At 31.3% G+C, this 11,469-nt stretch overlaps 1 protein-coding gene across 1 annotated transcript; it reads left to right on the forward strand.

The window, feature by feature from the left end:
* The first annotated feature begins 7,317 nt into the window (after nucleotides 1-7,317).
* On the forward strand, nucleotides 7,318-10,182 carry LOC103314877 (germ cell nuclear acidic protein). Its single transcript, XM_008202037.3, has 7 exons — nucleotides 7,318-7,555; nucleotides 7,607-8,335; nucleotides 8,686-8,836; nucleotides 8,888-9,195; nucleotides 9,249-9,615; nucleotides 9,696-9,803; nucleotides 9,861-10,182. The coding sequence occupies exons 1-7, from the start codon at nucleotides 7,336-7,338 to the stop codon at nucleotides 10,117-10,119; spliced, it is 2,142 nt and encodes a 713-aa protein (XP_008200259.1). The 5' UTR covers nucleotides 7,318-7,335; the 3' UTR covers nucleotides 10,120-10,182.
* Nucleotides 10,183-11,469: the final 1,287 nt, after the last annotated feature.

The following is an 11,469-nucleotide window of genomic DNA, read 5'->3' on the forward strand; positions in this document are numbered from 1 at the left end:
TATTCCGGTTGTCCTCCATTTTTCCGTTTCTCGATAACTCTAATAGTTTCGCCGTAATTGGCGGTTGAAAATTGAAAAAAAGTGAAAATGGAAACCTTTTTTTGCGTTTTTCTCGGAAACTGTAAGACTTAGAGCAACGAACAAAAAAACATCTGATAGCGCTTAATTTTATCTATTTTTTCGACCAAACCCGGAGCCGCTCCGGGCAACGGTTCCGGCTACAGAGGCGATCAAAGTTTTTCACTAAAAAAATTCATAAAAAAAAAACTAAAAGTCGTAGAGCAATGCGGTTTGTTCGGTTGAATTCTACGGCTCATTTTACATAATATATCAATTTTTCACAACAATTAAAAATTTAAAAATTTTTGCCTAAATTTAGGGTAGCCATTTGTCATAGTGAAAAATTTTATTCATTAAAAAAATTCATAACTCGAAAACTAAAAGTCGTAGAGCAATGCGGTTTGTTCCATTGAATTCAGCGGCTCATTTTCTGTATTATACCAACTTTTCACGAGATTTAAAATTTTCAATTTTTTTGCTAAAATTTCCTGAGTAATAATAATACACTTAACTTCAAAGAGGTGAAAAAAAATTTTTTTTTAAAACTCACTCCAGTAAATTTTTATGGACTTCTACATGTCTTAACAACCCACAAAAGTTGTTAAAAGTCCACAAAAAGTCCATATGTTCGATTTTTAGAAGTTTGATTTTTCAATTTTCGTCGCAGTTTTTGTCGATTTTGGGTACCCGGAATTTTTGTCAAGCAATAGCTCCGGAACTATCAGAGATAACCCTATGAAGTGTATTATCGTTGGAAAGCTCTTTAAATTATCTATCTTTTTCAAAAAAAATTATTGTTCTCCGACTAATAGTTTTCGAGCAAATTGGAGACAAATGCAAAAATTGGTAAAATTTTAAAAAATTCATAACTAAAAAACTATTGGGAATTTGGCAATTTTCTCGATGCCAATCGATTCCCCGGATCATTTTGCATAGGAATGGATCAAAATAGTTCCACTTTTTCGAATAGTTTAGCCAAAAATGAGAAAATAAAAAAAATTAAAAAAAAGTTAACACCCCCCCCTTAAAATCGGTCAATTTTTAAAGTGTCTCTAAATCAAATAAAACCGATTCTATCTTATAGATTTTGATGTGCTCTTTCGAATCTAAAAAATCATTTTCTCCTAGCTCTTTTAGTTTGGCCGTAATCGGCGTTTGAAAATTGAAAAATTTTTTGCGAGATATCGCCTTGAGTCCTATGCCATTTTGTAGAGTTTTTTATTCCGGTTGTCCTCCATTTTTCCGTTTCTCGATAACTCTAATAGTTTCGCCGTAATTGGCGGTTGAAAATTGAAAAAAAGTGAAAATGGAAACCTTTTTTTGCGTTTTTCTCGGAAACTGTAAGACTTAGAGCAACGAACAAAAAAACATCTGATAGCGCTTAATTTTATCTATTTTTTCGACCAAACCCGGAGCCGCTCCGGGCAACGGTTCCGGCTACAGAGGCGATCAAAGTTTTTCACTAAAAAAATTCATAAAAAAAAAACTAAAAGTCGTAGAGCAATGCGGTTTGTTCGGTTGAATTCTACGGCTCATTTTACATAATATATCAATTTTTCACAACAATTAAAAATTTAAAAATTTTTGCCTAAATTTAGGGTAGCCATTTGTCATAGTGAAAAATTTTATTCATTAAAAAAATTCATAACTCGAAAACTAAAAGTCGTAGAGCAATGCGGTTTGTTCCATTGAATTCAGCGGCTCATTTTCTGTATTATACCAACTTTTCACGAGATTTAAAATTTTCAATTTTTTTGCTAAAATTTCCTGAGTAATAAATAATACACTTAACTTCAAAGAGGTGAAAAAAAATTTTTTTTTAAACTCACTCCAGTAAATTTTTATGGACTTCTACATGTCTTAACAACCCACAAAAGTTGTTAAAAGTCCACAAAAAGTCCATATGTTCGATTTTTAGAAGTTTGATTTTTCAATTTTCGTCGCAGTTTTTGTCGATTTTGGGTACCCGGAATTTTTGTCAAGCAATAGCTCCGGAACTATCAGAGATAACCCTATGAAGTGTATTATCGTTGGAAAGCTCTTTAAATTATCTATCTTTTTCAAAAAAAATTATTGTTCTCCGACTAATAGTTTTCGAGCAAATTGGAGACAAATGCAAAAATTGGTAAAATTTTAAAAAATTCATAACTAAAAAACTATTGGGAATTTGGCAATTTTCTCGATGCCAATCGATTCCCCGGATCATTTTGCATAGGAATGGATCAAAATAGTTCCACTTTTTCGAATAGTTTAGCCAAAAATGAGAAAATAAAAAAAATTAAAAAAAAGTTAACACCCCCCCCTTAAAATCGGTCAATTTTTAAAGTGTCTCTAAATCAAATAAAACCGATTCTATCTTATAGATTTTGATGTGCTCTTTCGAATCTAAAAAATCATTTTCTCCTAGCTCTTTTAGTTTGGCCGTAATCGGCGTTTGAAAATTGAAAAATTTTTTGCGAGATATCGCCTTGAGTCCTATGCCATTTTGTAGAGTTTTTTATTCCGGTTGTCCTCCATTTTTCCGTTTCTCGATAACTCTAATAGTTTCGCCGTAATTGGCGGTTGAACATTGAAAAAAAGTGAAAATGGAAACCTTTTTTTGCGTTTTTCTCGGAAACTGTAAGACTTAGAGCAACGAACAAAAAAACATCTGATAGCGCTTAATTTTATCTATTTTTTCGACCAAACCCGGAGCCGCTCCGGGCAACGGTTCCGGCTACAGAGGCGATCAAAGTTTTTCACTAAAAAAATTCATAAAAAAAAAACTAAAAGTCGTAGAGCAATGCGGTTTGTTCGGTTGAATTCTACGGCTCATTTTACATAATATGTCAATTTTTCACAACAATTAAAAATTTAAAAATTTTTGCCTAAATTTAGGGTAGCCATTTGTCATAGTGAAAAATTTTATTCATTAAAAAAATTCATAACTCGAAAACTAAAAGTCGTAGAGCAATGCGGTTTGTTCCATTGAATTCAGCGGCTCATTTTCTGTATTATACCAACTTTTCACGAGATTTAAAATTTTCAATTTTTTTGCTAAAATTTCCTGAGTAATAATACACTTAACTTCAAAGAGGTGAAAAAAAATTTTTTTTTAAACTCACTCCAGTAAATTTTTATGGACTTCTACATGTCTTAACAACCCACAAAAGTTGTTAAAAGTCCACATAAAGTCCATATGTTCGATTTTTAGAAGTTTGATTTTTCAATTTTCGTCGCAGTTTTTGTCGATTTTGGGTACCCGGAATTTTTGTCAAGCAATAGCTCCGGAACTATCAGAGATAACCCTATGAAGTGTATTATCGTTGGAAAGCTCTTTAAATTATCTATCTTTTTCAAAAAAAATTATTGTTCTCCGACTAATAGTTTTCGAGCAAATTGGAGACAAATGCAAAAATTGGTAAAATTTTAAAAAATTCATAACTAAAAAACTATTGGGAATTTGGCAATTTTCTCGATGCCAATCGATTCCCCGGATCATTTTGCATAGGAATGGATCAAAATAGTTCCACTTTTTCGAATAGTTTAGCCAAAAATGAGAAAATAAAAAAAATTAAAAAAAAGTTAACACCCCCCCCTTAAAATCGGTCAATTTTTAAAGTGTCTCTAAATCAAATAAAACCGATTCTATCTTATAGATTTTGATGTGCTCTTTCGAATCTAAAAAATCATTTTCTCCTAGCTCTTTTAGTTTGGCCGTAATCGGCGTTTGAAAATTGAAAAATTTTTTGCGAGATATCGCCTTGAGTCCTATGCCATTTTGTAGAGTTTTTTATTCCGGTTGTCCTCCATTTTTCCGTTTCTCGATAACTCTAATAGTTTCGCCGTAATTGGCGGTTGAAAATTGAAAAAAAGTGAAAATGGAAACCTTTTTTTGCGTTTTTCTCGGAAACTGTAAGACTTAGAGCAACGAACAAAAAAACATCTGATAGCGCTTAATTTTATCTATTTTTTCGACCAAACCCGGAGCCGCTCCGGGCAACGGTTCCGGCTACAGAGGCGATCAAAGTTTTTCACTAAAAAAATTCATAAAAAAAAACTAAAAGTCGTAGAGCAATGCGGTTTGTTCGGTTGAATTCTACGGCTCATTTTACATAATATATCAATTTTTCACAACAATTAAAAATTTAAAAATTTTTGCCTAAATTTAGGGTAGCCATTTGTCATAATGAAAAATTTTATTCATTAAAAAAATTCATAACTCGAAAACTAAAAGTCGTAGAGCAATGCGGTTTGTTCCATTGAATTCAGCGGCTCATTTTCTGTATTATACCAACTTTTCACGAGATTTAAAATTTTCAATTTTTTTGCTAAAATTTCCTGAGTAATAATACACTTAACTTCAAAGAGGTGAAAAAAAATTTTTTTTTAAACTCACTCCAGTAAATTTTTATGGACTTCTACATGTCTTAACAACCCACAAAAGTTGTTAAAAGTCCACAAAAAGTCCATATGTTCGATTTTTAGAAGTTTGATTTTTCAATTTTCGTCGCAGTTTTTGTCGATTTTGGGTACCCGGAATTTTTGTCAAGCAATAGCTCCGGAACTATCAGAGATAACCCTATGAAGTGTATTATCGTTGGAAAGCTCTTTAAATTATCTATCTTTTTCAAAAAAAATTATTGTTCTCCGACTAATAGTTTTCGAGCAAATTGGAGACAAATGCAAAAATTGGTAAAATTTTAAAAAATTCATAACTAAAAAACTATTGGGAATTTGGCAATTTTCTCGATGCCAATCGATTCCCCGGATCATTTTGCATAGGAATGGATCAAAATAGTTCCACTTTTTCGAATAGTTTAGCCAAAAATGAGAAAATAAAAAAAATTAAAAAAAAGTTAACACCCCCCCCTTAAAATCGGTCAATTTTTAAAGTGTCTCTAAATCAAATAAAACCGATTCTATCTTATAGATTTTGATGTGCTCTTTCGAATCTAAAAAATCATTTTCTCCTAGCTCTTTTAGTTTGGCCGTAATCGGCGTTTGAAAATTGAAAAATTTTTTGCGAGATATCGCCTTGAGTCCTATGCCATTTTGTAGAGTTTTTTATTCCGGTTGTCCTCCATTTTTCCGTTTCTCGATAACTCTAATAGTTTCGCCGTAATTGGCGGTTGAAAATTGAAAAAAAGTGAAAATGGAAACCTTTTTTTGCGTTTTTCTCGGAAACTGTAAGACTTAGAGCAACGAACAAAAAAACATCTGATAGCGCTTAATTTTATCTATTTTTTCGACCAAACCCGGAGCCGCTCCGGGCAACGGTTCCGGCTACAGAGGCGATCAAAGTTTTTCACTAAAAAAATTCATAAAAAAAAAACTAAAAGTCGTAGAGCAATGCGGTTTGTTCGGTTGAATTCTACGGCTCATTTTACATAATATATCAATTTTTCACAACAATTAAAAATTTAAAAATTTTTGCCTAAATTTAGGGTAGCCATTTGTCATAGTGAAAAATTTTATTCATTAAAAAAATTCATAACTCGAAAACTAAAAGTCGTAGAGCAATGCGGTTTGTTCCATTGAATTCAGCGGCTCATTTTCTGTATTATACCAACTTTTCACGAGATTTAAAATTTTCAATTTTTTTGCTAAAATTTCCTGAGTAATAATACACTTAACTTCAAAGAGGTGAAAAAAAATTTTTTTTTAAACTCACTCCAGTAAATTTTTATGGACTTCTACATGTCTTAACAACCCACAAAAGTTGTTAAAAGTCCACAAAAAGTCCATATGTTCGATTTTTAGAAGTTTGATTTTTCAATTTTCGTCGCAGTTTTTGTCGATTTTGGGTACCCGGAATTTTTGTCAAGCAATAGCTCCGGAACTATCAGAGATAACCCTATGAAGTGTATTATCGTTGGAAAGCTCTTTAAATTATCTATCTTTTTCAAAAAAAATTATTGTTCTCCGACTAATAGTTTTCGAGCAAATTGGAGACAAATGCAAAAATTGGTAAAATTTTAAAAAATTCATAACTAAAAAACTATTGGGAATTTGGCAATTTTCTCGATGCCAATCGATTCCCCGGATCATTTTGCATAGGAATGGATCAAAATAGTTCCACTTTTTCGAATAGTTTAGCCAAAAATGAGAAAATAAAAAAAATTAAAAAAAAGTTAACACCCCCCCCTTAAAATCGGTCAATTTTTAAAGTGTCTCTAAATCAAATAAAACCGATTCTATCTTATAGATTTTGATGTGCTCTTTCGAATCTAAAAAATCATTTTCTCCTAGCTCTTTTAGTTTGGCCGTAATCGGCGTTTGAAAATTGAAAAATTTTTTGCGAGATATCGCCTTGAGTCCTATGCCATTTTGTAGAGTTTTTTATTCCGGTTGTCCTCCATTTTTCCGTTTCTCGATAACTCTAATCGATTGGCATCGAGAAAATTGCCAAATTCCCAATAGTTTTTTAGTTATGAATTTTTTAAATTTTTACCAATTTTTGCATTTGTCTCCAATTTGCTCGAAAACTATTAGTCGGAGAACAATAATTTTTTTTGAAAAAGATAGATAATTTAAAGAGCTTTCCAACGATAATACACTTCATAGGGTTATCTCTGATAGTTCCGGAGCTATTGCTTGACAAAAATTCCGGGTACCCAAAATCGACAAAAACTGCGACGAAAATTGAAAAATCAAACTTCTAAAAATCGAACATATGGACTTTTTGTGGACTTTTAACAACTTTTGTGGGTTGTTAAGACATGTAGAAGTCCATAAAAATTTACTGGAGTGAGTTTAAAAAAAAAATTTTTTTTCACCTCTTTGAAGTTAAGTGTATTATTACTCAGGAAATTTTAGCAAAAAATTTGAAAATTTTAAATCTCGTGAAAAGTTGGTATAATACAGAAAATGAGCCGCTGAATTCAATGGAACAAACCGCATTGCTCTACGACTTTTAGTTTAAATTTCAGTTTAAATTTTGACAGCAGGCTGAACCATGCTGAACTAATAAACATGACACCAGACTACGATACCGAATACACGTTCTCAAGTAATACGCCTATTTGATAGGAGGATTTTTTGATCGCTTGCAGTATAAAGTGCAAGATCCAAGGTCGCAGCGATTGTCTGGTCGACTGTAAGTTTTGTGGTGCTAGCTCGTAAATTTCACGGGCGTATCTCCCACCAAGTAGATACCTGACTGTCCAAGTTGTTTGTAAATTTTTTCTACAATTATTTGCCGACTAAATATCTGTTTTATAATACAAAAAATAAGTATTTAAGAAATCAGTTTTACAAACATTCGATGGATTTGGAAGTCAGAAACATCATCGCATGCGCGTATCCGTCAACAATCTGTCGTTAACTGTCACTGTCTTATATTTTAAAATATTGTTTTTTTATACTTTTTACCGTATTTTTCAATCTACAAATTTTTACCCTACTATGAACGGATCTTTCGAGCTGTTAAGTACAATGTCCCCTAAAGTTAATAAATCAATTATAAACAGTAATCTCGTACCTCCATGCAAGAAGCAAACATCTTTACAAGCACGTAAGTACTGCACAAAGTTATCATTCCGACAACTGGTAAGAGTGTTTGTAGGTCCAACTAAATTGGCTTTAAGGAAATACTTTAGAAAATCGCAAAATGCACGCCACGTAAAACAATCAATAAAACATGATTTGATAATTGAAATAGAGTCTAGTAGCAGTTGCTCTTTTGAAGAAAAGGTTTTGAACGAGACACCTATTGTAATATCGGACAGTGATAATTCTTTTATAATTGAAAAAACACCGGTTAAAACTGTACCTGAAAAAGATTGCAATAAAAGACACATGCCAGGACAAAGTAATGAAAGAATGTCAAAAGGAAAATACAATAGTATTGAGCTTTGGGTTGAAGATGTTAATAAAGCTAAGCACAACGTCTCTGGTTTCAGCGAAATATCTTCAATGATTGGAAATGATAATCCCGGCTTTAAAAAAAGCAATATAAATGATGCTGCGAGTTCAACGATGTTAGAATCTAATTTACGTTTTGATGAGTTGTTTAGGAAAAAAAATATTAATCAGGAAAATGATTTGACGGTGAATAACAGTTTGAAAAGTGAAAATCAGAGCCTGGAAAATGTATTTAAAAATATGATTTTGAATGATTCTCTCTATTTGAATGAAAGTTTTACTTCAAGGCTTAAAAATAAAAATTGTGTTGCTGATAACAACAAAAACTCACAACGCAATGGAAAAAATGACACCCAGATTGGATCCTCACAGTTAGATACAAATAAAAGTCACAATACAAGCCCAGGAAGAGAGAAAGCCGAAAATATGGGTAAAAATATTTTGGTGATCAACATGTATTCATTAAAAAAAACCTTGCTTTTCATCAAATCTTTTACAAAAAATTGCGAATTTTCATTGTTTGGAATCACAAAGTATTATAAAATGTAATAGTTCATGGTAAATATTTGAAAGAGAAGTGCTTTTATAAATAATTAGCATTTAGCGTATAAGTTACTGCCGAAATTTATTTTAATAAATCCATCTTGTAACGCCATGAGAATTATTTCGAAAAGAGTGCTTTTAGTTTTTCTTTTTTCAATATGTGCAAACTAAACAAAACTTAATTTCCTGTCAAGTTGCCCAATATTTTTTTAAATCAAGTCATAATATTAATTATAGGTGCTTCCGATTGTGAGGAGTATGAGAAGTTGTTAGACAGTTTATATGGTAACAGTTGGAGAGATAAAAGAGAAGATATTCTGCCTTCATCAGAGCCCAAATTAAAAAAAAACAAATTGAAAATTACTAAAGCGGTTCCAAACACTGAAAGGTATTTTTTAGTTGTTAGTTTCTTCTGTTTATTAAATTTGGAAGTTTGTAGACGAGAAAATAAATTTTCGAATTTACTAGATGAAAGAAAGGAATCAAACTTATTAAAAGATTTACAAAGAGCACGATTTAGACAAGCTTTAGAATCGCCTTTGATGGAAACTATTAAAAAACTTTGTGACTCTGACACAGATTCAGAGGATGAAAATAAAATGCCTCACGTGAAATTAAATTTTGATGATGAATCATCTGAATCTGATTGTGTTGTACCAACAAAATCACCAATCAAAAAAACGCAATTGCTAAAAGAGAATAATGAAAATTTTCTTGGCACTTGTAGCTTTTTAGCGTCACTGTCTGGTAATAATTCATATTAATAATTGTTTGAATCGTTTTTAATTGGGAAATTGTAGGATGTGTTCCAGCTACAAATTGTGATATGACTGCCCTAATTTTTAGAAATAATTTTAAACAACAGAGAGACAAACTGACTGAAAAACTATTTCATTTGTATAATGAACAAGTTTTTGACAATTCCATTTCAGAAGATACAAGAATCGAATGGAGCGAAAAGTTGAGAGGCACAGCTGGATATTGTCGTTGTAGAAAAATTACCAAAAGGACGGGTGTTGTCGAAAGACACGCTACTATAGTTTTATCTAGTAAAGTACTAGACAGGGCTGACAGATTGCGAGATACTTTGATACACGAAATGTGCCATGCGGCTACGTGGATTGTTAATCAAGTAACCGATGGACATGGTCCGTTTTGGAAATCCTGGTATGTTACAATTCAAATCAGTCGTTGTATACATAAGTTTAAATCAGTAAATAGTTTTTTATACAAAACTGTTTTGCTAGGGCTTCGCGTGCAATGAAAACTTTTCCCGAACTTCCGCCAATTAAAAGATGCCACGAATACGTCATTAATACTAAATATACTTATAAATGCACCGGTTGTGGATACAGGTTTGTATTTGTTGGTGTTACTTGACTCAAGTTTTAGTAATTTTGATGATTTTTTAGTATTGGGCGGCACACAAAGTCTTTAAATACAGAAACGAAACGTTGTGGCTATTGCTATGGAAAGTTTGAGGTTTTAATTAATAAGATTAGTAAAAAAGGTGAAACAAAATCGATCCCTGCCACACCTAAGAAGCCGTCAGGATTTGCATTGTTTGTTAAAGAAAATTATGCAACTGTGAAAACGCCTGACTTGAAACATGGCGATGTTATGAAAATTTTGGGACAACAATTTGCCGACTTAAAAGTTGACCAATCTTAATTAATAATAGTTATGTATGAAATTTTCGTTTTTAACAACATGAAACTAAAATAGCACAAACTAGACATGTGGTTTTCCTGCTCCAACAGTTGACCAATCTTTTATGTAGATATACGTTCTTCGTGATTCTCCAAGGCCAAGGACAATGAAATAATGATGATTCATTTTTGAAAAATTAACATTTATGATATGTTCTTTGATAAATATGATTATAATATTCTGTTTTGTTAAGTCGTTAATCAATTTATTTAAAAAAAACCTAATTTAGATAACACATCATATTCTGCTTCTGTCTATAGAGACTATCAAATAATCAACAATAAGTAATTTGCAGTTGAGTAAACTCCATATGAATTTATTATGATTCATCCCATGTGTTTACACTTTCCTTTTTATAAATTTTAAATTGAAAGTTTTGTTTATGAATATATTGTTATTTATTTTTTCTTCATAGACGACAATTTTGGTTTTGGAATTATGAAATGTGTCATTTCATAATTACATTCTTTTTTTACTCTTGCTAAATTTCTTTTACTATTTACAACAAAGGCTAACTAATATCCATCAAGTGTAAAAAGTTGAATATGTTTGTGTTTGCAAGTTGACTAATTTGCACTTTACATCAGTTTACTTCAATGAATCATTTCCATGAAATTAATTAACTCATCTAGATTGTTATCTCTACAAAGCAAAGTTAAAACAATCCAAAACCCAATTACACTCTTTGAATCATCAGAGGCTATGACTGCAAAAAGTAATTCCGTTTCTGTGATTACATCTGAATATAATTATATAAACCTATCATACTGATGAATTCAGCAAGAAGCAGACAGATATTTGAATAAGTAAGCTCGTAAAAAAACAGCACACCGCAAATGGATTGCTTATTGAAATTTTGAATTGTTAAAAAATCCAACTACAAAAAATAACCGTTCACACATATTACAGAAACAGAGTGTCAAAAAATAGTACTGTGTCTTAGTTTACTTCGCGATCTTTTTTTCCAATCACATATTTTGCAAAACCATGACTGGAACCAGTTTTGGGATTTAAAAAAAGCATTTTAACTTGATTATTAGATAATATGTAAATAATAAGAATTATGTAATATTGACCATTTTCTTGAAAAAACCCCGTGTCAAATGGCAAAATTTTATTTTTTTCCTAATTCAAAATGTTAAATGATTCGTGACCTTTTTTATTATTCATTTAAAACGATAACATCGTAAATTTTTCTTGTTCTCCTATTAATTCCGTTTTTTATTGTTAGAACGACTAAAGACACAATTTCCATAAAACAACAATAATTATTATTAACAATGGTAGGTAAGTAAGTATAGGTCTATAGAT

The sequence above is a fragment of the Tribolium castaneum genome, chromosome 5 (genome assembly GCF_031307605.1).
Source record: "Tribolium castaneum strain GA2 chromosome 5, icTriCast1.1, whole genome shotgun sequence".
Classification (NCBI taxonomy): domain Eukaryota; kingdom Metazoa; phylum Arthropoda; class Insecta; order Coleoptera; family Tenebrionidae; genus Tribolium; species Tribolium castaneum.

What these genes read in the sequence shown, in the direction of transcription:
- LOC103314877 (XM_008202037.3), top strand. Translation starts at nt 7,336, where the DNA reads ATGCGCGTATCCGTCAACAATCTGTCGTTAACTGTCACTGTCTTATAT. An exon ending in CTTTTTAGCGTCACTGTCTG is followed by an intron (nt 9,196 to 9,248) that starts GTAATAATTCAT and finishes GGGAAATTGTAG; the next exon opens with GATGTGTTCCAGCTACAAAT. An exon ending in TGCACCGGTTGTGGATACAG is followed by an intron (nt 9,804 to 9,860) that starts GTTTGTATTTGT and finishes ATGATTTTTTAG; the next exon opens with TATTGGGCGGCACACAAAGT.